This window comes from Podarcis tiliguerta (genome assembly GCF_965153285.1).
Source record: "Podarcis tiliguerta genome assembly, chromosome: 6".
Lineage (NCBI taxonomy): Eukaryota > Metazoa > Chordata > Lepidosauria > Squamata > Lacertidae > Podarcis > Podarcis tiliguerta.
In genome coordinates this window covers 46,547,583-46,564,517 of record NC_139539.1, presented here as the reverse complement: position 1 = coordinate 46,564,517, position 16,935 = coordinate 46,547,583, and the positions used below count along the sequence as shown (strand labels likewise).

General features: G+C 43.8%; 1 protein-coding gene across 3 annotated transcripts in view; it reads right to left on the bottom strand.

Annotated features, from left to right (window-relative positions):
- ELAPOR1 (endosome-lysosome associated apoptosis and autophagy regulator 1) overlaps positions 1-16,935 on the bottom strand; it is a 55,022-nt gene that overhangs the window by 26,915 nt on the left and 11,172 nt on the right. For all 3 annotated transcript variants that reach the window (XM_083445662.1, XM_083445660.1, XM_083445661.1), the window contains exons 2-3: positions 5,123-5,243; positions 3,845-4,037 (exon numbers count right to left, since the gene is read on the bottom strand). In XM_083445662.1, the coding sequence (XP_083301788.1) occupies positions 3,845-4,005 (161 nt within the window). In that variant the 5' untranslated portion in view covers positions 4,006-4,037; positions 5,123-5,243. The remainder of the gene's footprint in view (positions 1-3,844; positions 4,038-5,122; positions 5,244-16,935) is intronic.

Genomic DNA, 16,935 nt, shown 5'->3' with positions numbered 1-16,935 from the left:
GTCCAGGTCCATAGGTGGCATAAGTGCTGGTCTCGGTCTGTTGGGTGGTTGAGGCAGTGGCATCTCAGGATCTTGTGCAGACCTACCCTGTTGAATGGCAGCCACAGCGTCCAGCAAGGCAGCAAGCGGGAGGCCAACCACCATGTCCATGAGGGCTACTGGGCCTCAGAGGTGCAGCATGCATGTGAGCAGAAGACAGCTCAAGTGCTGTCCATGGTGCTGATCTTTGTGCCTGGCAACTCTGCCGAGACATACTCACTGAAACCAGGGTGCAGAGAGGATGCAACTCATCCACAAAGAGAATGCACACCCACCTCTGGGATACATTGGGGAGAGGCTGAGCTGGTTGGACAGCCTCCATAGCCACAGCCACAGCTTCCTCCACTGGTGCTGGCACTGCACCACCACCTCTCCCATCCCTGCAAGATCCTTGGGAATCGAGGCCACTGATACATTACCGACATCACTCTGGCTGTTGTCCATGTCTTTGATGGGGTATGGGCAAGGATCTTCTTACCTGCCCCCAAGGCTTTGTTCAAAGCCTCCATTAATATCATGGGGGAGCAGATTAGTTCCCAGGCTCATTTCCTGATTGCACCAAAGGTGTCATTCCATTGCTTGCAGGTGGAACCTGTCATGCAATGGTGGAGGCTGAGGGAGCCAATCCTCTTAAATGCACTTATGTGCCACTTTCTCTGTAACTCCAGATAGGCACTATTATAGGGCACACTGTACCACCGATGTGGTGATCAAATGGGTGTTCAGAAAACTGACGATGAGACACCAGTGCTTCCATGACCTGATCCCATAAATCAGTCACCAAAGTAGTGCAACCCATCAGAAGCTGCCCATGGTGGAAGATGTTGCTGGGCAGAAACCCCTGCCAGGGCAGGGAGGATGATAGGGGCTGCACAGGCAAGCAATTCTTCAGCCCATAATATTAGAAATCCTGTGGATTTCTGCAGCCTTCTGAATGCACCCCCAGCTATCAATCACTTTGGCTTTCCACCACTTCTCCTTTCATCCTGTGGCTGGGCCCCTCCCAGCAACTCTTCCTCCCCTCCTCCAGCTACATGCTCCCACCACAGTTCCACATCTTTCATCCTTTTATTAGCTCCTCTGCCTGCCCCATCAGCTGCTGTTTCCTAATGCTTGGTGCCCCTCTGGCACCCACCAGAACACTTACTCCCCTGGATGTGAACCCACTCATTACCCCCCACTACCATTGAGTTTTGCTCCCTGCAGTTTGCTGTGTTGGTTGTCCTCCTTCCCATTACCTCTGGATTTGGTTTCTCTCCTAGCACTATTGAGCTTGGGTCCCTGCCTTTACCCCAGGTGGGTGTTTTCTCCCTCCCTTTCCACCACACCTCCTGTCTCCATTGCTGAGGGTAATCCTGCCCCCCGTTTTGGGGTTCTCCACAAGGTTAGCTGCTGGTGGGTGCATTTTCACCTGCCCAGCAATCTGTGGGTGGGCAGATGTATTTCTGCTGGTGTGGAGTCATACCCCCCCCCCCCAAGCAATATAGGCAGTTTTTTACAGGGGGAGGCCTACTTATGTCTCATCCAAACCTTTCCCAGACAGGGAGATATATAGTGGTCTGGACTGCTTGAGCAGAGATCTCAGAGCAGAACGTAAAACAAGGCATGTCAAGAGAAATTAAAATAACTGACAACAAATCTTCTCTATATACTATTTGACTAATAGTATTCTTCATAATTAAAAAGATGCAAACTAGAAGTGACAGACGAAATTGGGGAAAAAATAATGTGCTCATTAAAATTGAATGGAGATTCATATTAAAAACCTGCAGTAGAAGTTATTTTTCCATCTTCTTTTACTGCTAAGAAGCAAAAACTGAAATTTCAAAGATGGCCTTTAAATGAAAGAAATAATACACAGCTCCCCTGGCACACATTTGCCTTTACATAAAGGCATCTAATGTTAAAATTATTCCTTTTCCTTTAGCACTTTGTACCCATTTTGCAAAATATTGATTTCCTACCCCCTATAGTTTTGTCACTTCCAAGGGGGAGAAATTAGAATAGAAAATAAAGCTATTAAATACTGGTTTGAACTGATTTTACAAACTAACCACATTACAATACTTTAGGAAATTACTGAAAAATAATATGCTGGTACATTTCTGCAGTGAAGTCTGTTTAATTTTAAATGTTTTTAAAAACCCAATACTGCTGTGCACTATTCCTGGGGCTATAATTCATAAAGCAATAAAAATGTCAGAATCTAGTAATGTACTTTTTTATTTAGAAATTAAATGGCTGTCTGTCTTGTAAGCAAACAAATCCCTGGACTTAAAAATGAGAAAGTCACAATATCTGTTCCCTAGGTAAAAATTAGCAGGTCAAAATAACCCAGTGGGAGCAATGACAGAATCTGCTATTGCAATTAAAACTTAATCAACTGTCTGTATCTTACCACTGTGTGACCATACTAGTCAGGAACCTGGGCTTTCCTTTTAAAAACCAAACCAAAATGAGAGTCTAGTCTATATGGCTGCAAAATGAGTGAAATCTCAGGTGCAAAGGGGAAACAGAATTTCAGCTGGCAGGAAATGGGGATTTAGTGCATTATATATCCTCTTTGTCTCTTATGATTAGGGGAAGCAAACTGAATTATGCACAGTAAGTAAATATATGCAAAATGTATTTAATTTACTTAACTCTGGTGAAGAATTCTGGTCACATTGCGAGAATTTACACACTGTCACTCACACAGAGAGTGCCAAATGTCAGAAATGCTAGAGTGCTGGTGCACATGAACTTACCATTTCATCTATATACCAGAACTGGCCCACCTATGAGGTAAGGTGAGGAAGCTGCCTCAGGTAGCAAGATCCACAAATGCAGCAAATCCAGCCTCAAAAAAATGCATTGTCCATTGCTGCTGCCATGGGGGCAGCAACAGCTATGACAGGCTACTTGGATGCTGAATCTGCATCCTCCTCCTCCTCAGCACCACTATGCTGCCTCCACTGCATGCTCTCAGCAAATAGGAGGTGCTGTTGGTGCCCTCTCACCCCTAGAAAGAAAGTGGCAGGGACTGCCCTTTGGGATCTCCTGGCTCTGTACTGGCCCAACGTGATTCAGAGTGGGCCTCTTTCCTCATGCAAGACCCCTCCCCCCCGACATACACACTTTCCCCTGCTGTAGATCATCACTCCCCCCTTGTTCCCTGGCATGGGGGAGCACCATTTGTGGTTCGCCTCTGATGCCAAAACATCTTGGGCCAGCCCTACTATAGACATAGTGCAGCAACTGATCAAACTTAGGGAAGAGAGTATTTCCCCTATCCATCCCATCGCTATTCTCTGGGGTTGCTCTGTTCCACATCCTGCTTTGCCTGCCTTTTGGTTTGGCTTGGAGAATTCTAAAGTTAGTTTTTTACTTGGCACATTGCTCAATTTGCAGTTCATGGCTCTTCCCCCCCCCCCCCCTTAAAGTGACTAATGCACACCAGCACATATACATATTGATTAAATCATAGTTTAAAATTGAACCTTGATGCAACCACATCAGGATTCCTTTTTTGCACAGAGATTTAATCCATATGCATACATGCTGATGTGAATCACCTAGCTGTGAGGAGGGAGGGGAAGCTACAATTGAGAATGGCATCAACTGAGCACGTGCAGCAGTCTGGAAATCAAAGGCAGGAGACTAGCAAGATACTGCTCCAAAAACAAGACTGGGTAATTCAGACCCTCAGGATCTGTGGAGAAATTCACAAGCACCCCCACTTAAACAACATGTTTAGCTTTTAGAATCAGCAGTCTATGTGATAATGATGTGCTCTAGCAGAAATGAGAGCAACAAGCTCACTCACATGCTGCAGTTTCCCAAGGACTCTGAGTAGCTGTAATCAATTTCAAGGTTGGTTGCTTTGTTGTCAAAACCATGGGGCAGCTCATCCCACTCATCGAACCTGATGCCAGTGCCCAGAGAATATGTGCCCTCTGCACACGGCATGCATGACTGGTTCTTCATGTCCAAGAATTCGCCAGCTTTGCAGGAAAATGCTGAAATGCAGAAGAGAAAAACTGATCAGGGGGAAAAAGACAAATGAAAACCAAACAGAGACTTCCTTGAGTGATTCCTAGGATTTATATAACATGCTGCCCCAATGCATTTGCCCTGGCCAGACTGCACTCTGGGGATCTGTGGGTTGCCACTTAATAAGAATCACAAGTTGGGAGAGTCCTACTGTGCTCATGTCCTGCTTCCGTTTCCCATACGCATCCAGTTCATCACTGGTGTAGCTTCTTATACAATTTCAAACCACAGTTCCCTACAACATCCAGACTCCAAGAATTGTGGTTTGCTTAAAATTCATTGAATGAGAACAAACCAAGATGTAACTATGGTTCCTAATCCTGGTTTGCTCATTAACTAGTCATAGGATCTGGCCCCTGTGGGAATCTGTGGGGCTTTGGATCCAACAGACTCACCGCCTCTGGTGCCCTGCAATGTCCCATTTCAAGGCTTTCTGTGGTTTACTGCCAATGGGAAAACCCACCAGCAGAAGCTTCCCACCTGTCAGAGAGAAGCTCAGGACCTCTGGCATAGCAGAGCACCATCAGCAATGGAGAGGCAATACTGCACCATCCTCCCACTCCCCCAGCCATTAACATTGGGGGGGGGGTGTCCAAATTTGTATCTAAGTGCATCCTTACAAAATTTCAGCAACATGTCAATTTCAAGTCACGTATGCCAATGCTAACTTTATGTGTGGGAAGTTAACATACACAAAATACAGGCAACTCTCCACCTGTGTGGGGGTTGCGTTCCGGGTCATTGCACGTGTCAGCAGTCGCAAGTAAACCCGTTCCTTCCCCTTCTGGGGCCAAAAGCAACACAGGCATTGGCGGTTGCACGGCAATCAGATGCACGAAAAATGGTCACCGCCTGCATTCAAGGATATTCTAAGCATGAAATCGGTATCTCTCTCTTCTGAGTGTTCAACTATTAACAGGGGTAGACCTCATTTTAACACATTGCACGATGTGACATCTCGTGCCCCATGGCTCAACGTGGCTCTGGAGCCTCCAGTTGGCTGGAATAAACCATGTAAAGGGAAGGTGTGGTGACAGCAGTCATAGCTTACAGCATTTTGTGCCTTTGATGGGGTCTGGCAAGCCGGTGCAGAGTCCTGGGTTGTGCGGCACAGCTACTCTCCATCTGGAGCCTTGGCTGTTACATGCTGTGTATTCATAATGGTATTCAGACTGAAAGAGAAAGTGCAGGGGTGAAATAACACCGTGCGCATTTAGCACCAATGATAGATGCTTTCCCACTTATTATAGAAGATTGGCTCTCCACAGGACATCAGGTTATTATGCTCAGAGCCGCAGAATTTTGCACAATAGGAACATGTAAACTAGATTTGGTGGCCCCAACATAAAGGTAGCACACTAAACGTGCCACGGGCTGGTCTATCCTATAGACACATGAAATTCTATTCTCTAGAGCAGCTACTTCTAATTTATACTAACTGAGAGAATAAACTGGACTTCTATAATCCTATGCATATGCCTACAAATTCCAGAATCAAGGCAGTTTTGAATAACTGTTCTGTTGATAACAAGCCAGACCTTAAAGCAGATGAGATTCCATTTACTAAGCACAAGCCCATTTCCAGAGAAGGTGTTCATGCCACTAGAAAGAAACTGTGCTGGTACTGTAGTTGTGCAGAGTATGAACAAATGTTATCCAAATCCATAGCAGAGCCAGGGTACATGAGAGCTCCAGTTACCTTATGACGTGCAGCAAAATCCTATTTCCCCGACTCCTGGCAGGTCTACATGTTAGAAGGAAAAACACAGGATTCACAACCCCATGTTTTCTTTATAAGGGAAATGCTAGATGGGTGGCATTTTCAAGCGAGAGAAAATAGGGAGTGCTCTTCCTATACCTATTGTTTTGGCTTTGCAAAACATGAGATCACACACAAAGCCTGGTGCAGGGAAGGCATCCTTTGCTCCCTGCATCATTTGTGAGTTATGCAGAGCAAGGTGATAGAATCCAGGGGCAGGGATTGTTGTGGTTGCTGTTGTAGTTGTGGTTGTTGTTGCTTTTACGAAGCATATTTATTCACAACTGCTCTAAATTCTCAGGGCTCCTCTAGATTCTAAATATTTAGCAAACAGAACTATGTTTATCCTAGCATTATTAGGGATTAGTGTAACAAAACTGGTTGTTCATTAAACAGGTTCCTGGAGAAACCCGGATATAAAGTGTTGCCTAAAAGGCAAAACAATATTTCTTTAGTTCTCTAAACAGATGGAGTACTGGAGTATTTGACCAGGGCCAGAGAAAACGGTTCTGGAAATGAGCCAAGTCCACCAATTCTCTCATGAGTCACCTGACCAAGTAATGCGCTCTCTGTTTCTTTGCGATGAAGGCATACAGGGCTGTTCTACATATTTATTCTGAGGCTGATCTACCGGTATATATTTATTTTGGCATTTCCTACTTGCTATGATGTAGCCATTCTCATTTTAGTAGAAAATGCAAACGTCATATGTTTAATCTGTTTAATGGACTCTGTGTTCATTCTATACATTTCATATGTACCGTATTCAGTTCTGCTGTTAGCCACTAATATTAACTAACTTAATAAAGATTAATCAATCCTACTGGGCAACTGCTCTTCTTCCTCTCTTAACAGCGACTCTCCTTTTTGTGTCCAGCTTCAAACAGTAAATATACCTAATTTTCATTTATAAAAAGAAAAAGTTATTCCTTCGGAGGTAGTAAGATGCATTAAAATGTGTGGTATGTAGTACACAGCCTTAGCCTTGGTTTTCTGTTTGGTGCCAGGTGAGGACCTTTTTATTTGCCCAGGTCTTTCGGCTTGTTTGCGTTTCATCATGCTGGAATGTTGCCTTCTTTATTAGCAACATATTGTACAGCTTGATATTCAGAGAATCGTAGACTTGTAGAGCTGGAAGGGACCTGAGGGTCACCTTGTCCAACCCCCTGTGATGCAGGAATCTTTTGCCCAATATGGGGCTCGAACCCACAACTCTGAGATTAAGTTGCATGCTCTACTGGCTGAGCTACCACACTGTCATTGAATATTATTGTTTTAATTCTTATGAGCTGCTCTGAGAGCCTTGGCCGAAGAGCAGCCAACACGCAAACAAATCAAATAAATCAAAAATCCTTCCCATAAAAACAATCTTGACTTTTGCTTGGGACAAAAATACAGCAAACTACCTTGTTTAGGATCTATCTTGCTTCAGAATCTAGCTGCCGTAAGAGAGAAGCTTTTTCTGCTCCCCGACAAGAACAAAGGCCTGCTTGCAAATGCATTGGTAACTTTCTTAGGAACAAACGTAATTAATATCATACATTTGCTTAATAGCAAATGCAATCTCCAGCTAAGTCCCCGAGTGGCTAGGTTAACATGCTTTTTATATGTTTTTCTTATAAAAACTCTTTATAATGTGTTCTATTGTCCCTGAAAGGGCTGGCCCAAGACATTTTGCTGCCTGGGGTAAAAGGCACTCTGGTGCTGTCCATTCTATGTAGAGAAGCCAACTGGACCGGCTGTTGAATCTTACTTCAACAGTAGCAAAGATGGCGCACTCCACCACATCCCATGGGGCATGCAGGGTAGACCACGTGGTGCACACCTACCTCTATCCTCCAGCTTCTTGCTGCCACACCACCACCCACACAGCATGTGCTACCTGAGGCGGTTGCCTCACTCTGCCTAACGTCAGATTCTGGTCCCCAACTTCCTTCCTTGTGATCTAATGCTACTCATTTCATTTGTAGCTGCACTCTTCTAAAAGCTACAGCGAGCCAGAAAATCTCATTCTGGCTTGGGATTGCATTATTGGATGCAGTAATATTTATGAGCCAATGTAGTGTAGTCGAGAAAGCGTTGCACGAAAACCGGGGAAATCAGGGTTCAAATATGCCCCCCTCCCAGCTATGAAGCTCACTGGGTGCTGACCTTGGGGTCAGTCGCAGCCTAACCTACCTCACAGGGTTGTTATGAGGATAAAATGAGGGAGGAGAACTATGTACAGCACCTTCCACTCCTTGGACTGTCGGGATATAAATGTAAAAAAATAATGCATAATAGGAGGGAAGACCCTTCAAAATATTAAAGTATCTTGGAATGTAGAGGACTGGAGTCAGAGAATCAGGCGTGCACTCCCAATTCCCAGTTCATCCCAGAATTCCAGCATTTAATGTGGGGAAGGGAGGCTTCTTTGAAAGGAAAAAAAAATGCACCACACCATCCCCATACCATTCAGGGTCAGAGTTGGCTGTGCCATTTTGTGGACAAAGGTGCTTTGGTGTTAAGCATAATTCCACGCAGCGATTAGGTCCAGGTTGGCAGTTTGCTCACGCATCACCTGACATGTAGATTAATCTCTTTTCTGTTTGTAATACATGAAGCAGCCCTACGTGAAACAGCGGCAACAAAAAGGCAGCCTTTTGTAAAAGTTTCCCAGATGTTAATTTTATCAGGATTGATGAAAGCCGGTTTTTTGCTTTCTGTGGACACCTCCTGCCCTGCCCTTCACTTATCTTTGACTGTGTTCCACACATCCATATGGAGGAACAGCTGCTACATGGGTAAAGTGTTCCCGGCTAATCACCTTGAAAACCTGACACCTTCCTCTGTGCAGAGGCCAGGGAGGGATGTTTATGCAGAAGTTAAGCTAATGCTCAAGGCAAATGCAGCGGGCTGGAAGAGTTAGCCTTAAAGCCTGGCAAAAATCACCTTTTGTGTTAAGCTGCAAGTTGAGCACCTTATCTTCCTACCCCCCCCCCCCCAATTTAACTAGTAAGGAAATGAATAGATTATAATCTGTTTAGAAATAAGGTTCTAAGATTTCCTCATTATTTCTTTTTTTTAAAAAAAAACAACCACCTAATTATTTCTAACACCCAAATCTATATACCTGAGAAAAAGCTCTGCATTTGAACAAAGACATGTAGGGCAGCTGCATAAGAGCAATGGTGTTGCTGAGAAACCCCTGCTTTTGTTCTTACAGCCTGTGTAGTGTCAAACTGCAGTCCTCTGCAGACCTTCAAAGTGCCTGCAGAGTGACAAACAGGATTACCACCGTGCCCTTCATGGGGCACCTGCTGGTTCCACCTGCCATCCACATGTTTGACTTAAGGCAGTGTATGCAAAAAAGCTTGCTTGCAATCAACTTAATATGCACAGACCCCTGCACAATCTGTACATGCAAACCCAGAGCTCCCAAACTAAGAGGCTCCTATGAAAACCAAGAAGTGGTACAAGAATCAAATCTTTTAAAGATCTGATGAAGCAACCGACAGAAAGAAAGAATCTGAAGCAAATAATGGGGCCTCTGTTTGACATAAGCATAAATTAATCAGAAAGGGAGCTGTCAAATGAGGCAAAGGCACACACGTCAGGCAAAAGGATGCAAGATTTCTCAAAGAAGCTAACTTTAAAGGGCTGTGAGAGAGACAATAAAACAGCAGGAGAAATTCAGCGCTGATAAAGACAAGCGTGGAAGTATATCAAAAGAAAAGCTCAAAAATGGTAAGCAAACATAAATAATGAATTGCAATTTAATTAGGATGCAATCCCATACTGAAGATTTGACAGCTTTCGACTTTGGCAGAAGCCTCCACCTCTCTTCCCAGAACCTTATCTGGTACAGTATCTCACCTTGGAGCTTCAGGCCCAAATGCCAAGTTACCTTCTGCTCCCACAACTGGAGATGCAAGGACACAGCACCCCACACAGGTAAGCAAGTTAAAGAAAAACCCTTGCTGTAATGTATAACCGTTGCAGCTGCCTCCCATGTCTCCCCCACGCCTTTCATAGTACATAAATACTGTGTCTTGTTTGAACCGTCTTGCCCTCCCCAAGATCAGTGCTCTCTACATAGAGGAGGTACTCATTCTCACACCCAGGTGAACTCTTCATTGGCAAAGGCCAGGCACTCCTTTCCAACTCTGTTGGCAAGGCTATAAACAAGCATGAGAGGGTTTTGCTCTTCTTTTATACAGAGCAAAAAGGAGAGAAAAAATAAGTACGGTAAATCAAAGGATTTTGCTGAACTTGTTCAAGGAAAAAGTTTAGTTCTTCAGCACCTTCATTTATAGTGAAAACATGATATATTTTTCCTCCTGCTTAACTTAAATTCAGAAGGCTTATTTAGCTTTGTTGCAGAACAAGCTTTGGGGTTTTGTGACATGTTAAACAATATTTTGGCACTCTATTAGCATTTTCTTAAACTAATAAGAGACAAAGGGCTCATGAAAATATAGAGCCTTCCTCAAACACCATTTAAATTAGATCTAGCTACTGTGTAAAAAGTGATTTTGTTCCTAGGCTGATGAACAGCAAGTGGTTCAAAATAGCAACTGAAAACAAGCCAAGCCTTTGAAGTTTCACAGCACTTGAATATCAGGGAAGGGAAAAGGTAAGACAAGAGTTATTATATTAAGACTGTTTGACAGGGAAGGTTTTTGAAATCCCTTGATCTTTCTCAGCACATCCAGTTTTTACAGAAAGGTGCAGCCACACACATTTTCTTCTAGAACAGTATATGCCACTTGATCACAGAAGAACTATCAGGCTTTGGAAGAAAATGCATTTTAATACAGGAGAAGATGCTACGGGTTTTGTGCTTTTAAAAAGCACCCAGTATTTTCCTCAACCAAATACAAATATGTGCACCACCAAGGACTGCAAAACTTTTGCCATGTAAAACTTCTGCAGGGAGTATGTCACTACTCTGCTCCCTGCCCCCGCAACCAAAAAGTGTTGGAGATTATGTACTTGGCTTCACTTTAGTTTCCATCACGTCTACCAGCACAACGTACATAATAGAAAGAGGTTAATGAATGTGTTCAAGAAGGGAGAGGGACAGAGGCTGAACCTAGAGAGTGAACTACTCAGGAGCAGAGCCATGGAAAATCGGGTGTGTAGTCAGAAACAAAACTATGCATGACCCAGTGACAAAAACACACACACTTTTTCAGTACATACTTGCTCTGTCTGGTGTAAGTGGACTGCACATCTGCCCATGGAACAATGCTGAGTGGAACCCCCAGTCTTCCAAATCACAGGCATTCAACAGGGCTAAACATCACCCTCCAAATAAAGATGTGCAGAATGTCACTTGGAGGTGGCGCTTGAAACTATGGTCAGCAGTGCAAAGCTGGGGGCCAAACTTGGCAACGGATGGTTGAAATTAATGTGCCTAGCTTTCTTATAAATTGTGGCCGAGGGGGGATCAGGATTTGGACCCTGTACCAAGGGGCAGTTAACAGTGTCTGTCAGCCATGTTCCTGGCAAAAATCGTTCTTGCCCCGTGCCCCAAAAGCTGCAATTTGAACCAGGAGGGAAAGTGCTACTGGCATCAAGGGAAGCTTCCCTCCTTGTCATGTCTCGTGTCCCTTTCCATCCCTGTACTGATGTCTGCACGTGTACCCTGCAAACATGTAAAGAGAAATACAAGAATGGAAAAGGACAAAAAACAAACTAACATGAAACAAAAGGCAATCGTTTGGGCTCAGCCCAAGAGATTTGGCCCAGATCCCTGCCCTTATCTGTATGCACAGTGGCACAGAATTCTCATTACTGGTTGAAGCAGAGAACAGGGCAGTGCATTGCTCTCTTTCAGCCTATGCAAGCAATTCCTGGTAGCCAGCTTCCAGTATTTTTAAAACATTTCACTGGGATAGTAAAATTCTTGAAGGAGGAAAAATTACGTAGTAAGTACAATTCCAGATGAAGCTCAGAAGGGCTACAACAAGTGCTACTTTTCTGTAATGAAAGTCAAGTCCAAGGGGTCTCAAGTGTAACAGCTACAAGTTGAGCTTCCAGGCTGGATCCACAGTCTTTTAACTGAACCTGCAGAGGCTCAGCTGCTGAGCACTTGCTTTGCAAGCATGCAGCCCCAAGACCGAGAAAGGCCTCTGTGGGAGAGCAATTCCCAGTCACGGTTAATGATGCTGGGTGAGATGCACCGCTGCATCCCAACCACCTGCACTTGTTTAATGGGTACAGTGCCTTCCCTCCCACCCTTCACTCTGTGTGCCTAATTCAAGCTATTGTCAGAATATCCTCCAGACCTATCAATTTGCCTCCTTGAATGCCAGGGGTTTTTTTTGGGGGGGGGGTTGGTTTAATTTTTGCTTCAGTCTTATATGCAGCAGCATTCGGCATTTTGAATTAGATATGGAGCTAGAGCAGCCTACAATGCTTTTAAAGCTAACTGTTTGTTGGATGTAAAAAAATATGTGGGAACACAAAGTCAAGCACTCAAGTTTCATGCATTCTGTCACTTAAACACCCAACTGAGATTGCAACCTGTGCTTTTTCGATTGCAGAGAAATGTATCTTTTTACCTGGCAAAACACTGAAGGACAAGCCATTAGCAGCTCACATATATTCAGTCGTGTCTGGATGTTACACTAAACCACTGTTTAAAAGCAATGTGAATGAGTCTACCTTCCTTCAGGGCTCTCCCCACCTACCCACAGCTAAAAGAAAGAACATAAAAGCGCTTGCTTTGCTTTCAGTAAACTATGACTTCCTGCGTTGTCAAAACTCAGAATAGTAGTTTAACACTAACTATGGTTAGGGTTTTTATATAAAATCAATACAGCTTCATAACTCACAATTTGAAGATGACCTGTTTGAAAACTAAGTGCAGTTAGTGAGAAAACATTGTTCCTGCTTCAGATAGCATGGGAAGTCACAGTTTACAAAAAAGGAACAGCCTGTGGACTCATGTTCTTGGCTGTATGGGAGGAATAGAGTTGCTCAGGAAGAGAGGAGGCTGATTCATGCAGTGTTAAATCATAGTCTAATGTTACATCTCAACTTGGTCATTGCATTCCCATTTTCTGTAAGGCATACATGATTCTGTCTGCTCACCATCCCTCTATCTGCAAGTATGTGTGCACACCCATCACTCAAGAGCAATAGATTAGCGCAGAGTTTGACATTTCCAGGCTATTAAGGAAATTCCACTTTTAATGAGCAAGAACTTCTGTGCGATTCAAGACAATTCTCCTGGACATAAGCTTACTGTACATATCCATTTATTTTCCTTGGCAAGAGACTGACATTTGCTCCTGGCACTTGCCTGAGCTGTTCTTTATTTGGCACATTGTAAGGATAACCTACCTGAGTGCAATGAATAGCAGGTAAGTCAGAAAAAGGGGGAGAAATAAAAAGAATTCTACTGACAAACCACTTTTCCAGACAAGAACATATACTAAATATGAAAAAAAAAATTAAAACACAAATGAGGGGTATATTATGAAAAACAATTAAGAGTCACGTAAAGAAAAGATACTTTTCTTCTGTAGAAATAGATGGTAGATAAATTTAAAACACACACACACATTTGGTCTAACACAATGGGGAAGGGCTATTGTTCGGCTCTACGTTTTGCATACAAAACGTCCCAGATTCAACCCCCTATGTCAAAGCCTTTTCTTCAGTGTGCGGTTGGACAGAAATGAGGAGTTGAGGGGAAACTGTACCATTAGAAAACTAATAATGTGAAGTTTGAAAAAAAAGGGGGAAATTAGACATGTGAGGCATAAGTGTTTATTAAGAAGTTAACTGACATGAAATGTCAGGGACAGCATGTACCCAAATTGTATCAGGGTAGAATGTGCTCCATTTCCATACTTAAAATAAACTGCCCAAACCAGATTAAAACATCTTCTTTTGGGCGGGAACCACCTCTTCTTCACCTTTTGGCAGGTAACACTTCATTTTATCCTTGTAGTTACTCTTAAAATATTCCTGTTTTTGCACCTGTCACCAAACTAAGGCAGACTCATCTACCATATAGTGACGGTTCATTTATAAGAACTAGTGGCTCCTATGGAGAAACTGCCATTGATACAGAGTGTAAAGCACGCTTTGTGTTTGTTCAGCCTTTGCTATTTGGGGGGGGGGGTGCAACGGGGAATTGGTGCAGTTGCTTTTTAAAAAACCCCTCCCAGTGTCTCCAAGCAGAGCTGGTAAAGACTTCTGTCTGAAACCCCGCCAGACAGTATCAAGCAGGTGTGACGGTACATTGGAAACTACTGGCAGATCTCTGTGTGATTTCCAGGAGCTTGGTAAGGGATTCCAACTGTCTAGTACAGTGGTACCTCGGGTTACAGACGCTTCAGGTTACAGACGCTTCAGGTTACAGACTCCGCTAACCCAGAAATTGTACCTCAGGTTAAGAACTTTGCTTCAGGATGAGAACAGAAATCATGCTCCGGCGGCGCGACAGCAGTAGGAAGCACCATTAGCTAAAGTGGTACCTCAGATTAAGAACAGTTTCAGGTTAAAAACGGATGTCCAGAACGAATTAAGTTCTTAACCCGAGGTACCACTGTAATAGCAACACCAGCAATAGGTGGGGCAACCCAGCCAGATGGGTGGGGTATAAATAAAAAAATAAATAAAATAAAAATAAAATATCACATACACACACAAATCCTAAATTAGGCTGCTGAAACAAAGAAAGCCTGCAGGGAAATCTAGGCTGAACATATGTTAAGGGGCACCTTGTCCTTAATTCTTAGGGCTTGTCCACACTTCTGCTTGCCCCATGCCTAGAAAGCATGGGTCTAAGCAAGTTTCCCCTTGCCCCACTCATTTCCCAAGAAAAACCTGCTCTTTAGCTTTAAATTGGAACAAATGGCAGTTCACGAAAAACCTGTGCCATTTGATCTGACTGATAACAAAAGAGCATTTTTTCCCCAGGGGAAAGCAGTGGGACAACAGGAAGTGGATAAGCCCTTAGCTAAATTTATTTTGCACCTGGCTCTGGTTGGGGGATCTCATGAGTTCTAGTACAATAATATGGTAGATCCTGCAAGACCACCCTCCCCTGGTGTACAATGTAGATGACTCTGAGCTGGATGAACGGTGGTCTGAGTTGGTTGGTATAAGGCAGCTTTCCATGTTCTCAGTCCCTGCTTTCTCCCACCTGCGATGATCAATCAATAGTAAAGAGACCCTTTTAAGCAGAAAGTGCTTTCATACCAGTAAAGGTCACTTAGCTGGTGTAAGGAATGCTAAGTTTATCACAAATGTGGAAATGGGTATTTTCAGGAAACTGCAGCATTCTTCCAATGCACTCAGAATAATTCTACCTCCAGAAAGCTGGACCCAGAACCTTGTACTGAATAATAATAACTGAAGCATAGTTGAAATATTGGCCAGTCTTAAAAGCCATCCAGCTGCCTCTGTAAGGAACAGGTTGTAAAAGCAGCTAAGGAATAACAAGGAGTTCTTATCTGGATTCACCATGTACTCCTCCTTCGGGCATTCTGAACCAGGAAGCAAACAAGGCTGCAATCTGGCACTGGGAGTGTACCTGCCATTCCAACTCCACTTCCTTCTCCCCCATGCCCAAAGTATCTCTGCTGTTTGCAGTGGCTCTCAATACCATTTTACAAGTGGTTTTGTCACTGATGACCATACAAACAAGTTCTATTTCCTCAGAACATTTTGCTTTTTTAAATGAGCAATTCAATCTGTCTTTAAGAGGCATGCAGACATTCTTTGAGAAGATTAGACACATGAAGCAAAAGTGGTCCGTTTCTTGGAACTGTGTTAGAAGCCCAATCTTGTTTGCAATCTTCTGGTTTCACTGTACTTCTGCTAGCAACTCTCCTCATCCCTCGATTATCAGAATCAGATCTCTTCACTAACTTCCCTGTCTGAGATGGAACAATAGCAAGTTCACGGAATGCTGCTTAACAGCAAATAAAACTGCTGGTCCAAGCAAGCTGGGATTCTCTATCCTGGCTGGCACATGTCGTTCCCAGCCCAGATGCCAGGGACTAAACCCAGATACTTGTTTCACACAAAGCTTGTACTTTAGTATTAACCTGTGTTCCCTCCTCTCTTGCTTTGCTAGCGGGGAAACATTTCTGATGCAGGATTAGGACTTTCCGGGCCACATAGTACAAAACACATCTAGGGCATCCACTATACTCATTTCTCCACATACATCCTCAGAAACCCCTGGGCAACCGTTTATGGATTAAAAGTGGCTTTTCCAACTCAGCTGAGCCTCACAATGTTAGATAGCCTAGGCCCCTGTCGGTTACAAATCCTACAAGCTACTGGTTTTTCCAGTTTTACTTCATGTACACATAAACCGCCACTCAGCCTCTGAAACCAGCAGCCTGTAAAAGGCAAAATCAACATTTTAAGTTTCATTTATTGCGTGTTCACCACCTGCTCTCCTTATCAGGTTGATTCTTCACTTCACTTTCTCCTAGCACTAATTTCCAGCATTTTCTTTCTATATGTGTTTCCTCTCTAAACCACTTCTTCATTTAATTGAAGAGATTGAAGGTATGCCATTTCATCTCTGTAGCAACAACTTTGAAAACGTGCGCAAAACATGTGCGAGCACAGTGGTGTGTCTGTGTGTGTGTGTGTGTGTGTGTGTGTGTATAAAATGCATGCACTACCTTGAGATATTAGCAAACTGGATTTTACAAAGGTCAGAACCACCCTTTTCTTGTCTCTACCAGAAGAAATTAGCAAGGAGTCTGTTGTGAATAGGTGCACAAGATGCTGGTCACAGATGCCAAGTTGAAGAAAATATTGGGGGCGCGCGCCTCTCCTCACTTCTCCCCTCTCTCCACACCACCTCCCTTCACCATGAGGACACAAGCCTGTAAAAGAGGGTGGTGTCCAGCTAGGAGGGAGGTGGCTGTCCAAGGGAGGAAGGTGCCAACTTGTGGAAAATAGGGAGGGTTCAGCTCCCCCTAAATATTCTATTGGAGGACCAAAGGGACCAGGGCCTCACAGAGATGGCACCTATGTGCTGGGCTGTGTACACTGCACCACCCCACCCCCACCGTCGCCACCCAAACAGCATGCGCTGCTCCTATCCCAATATTCACTCCCAATCTCCACAGGTTTAGAAC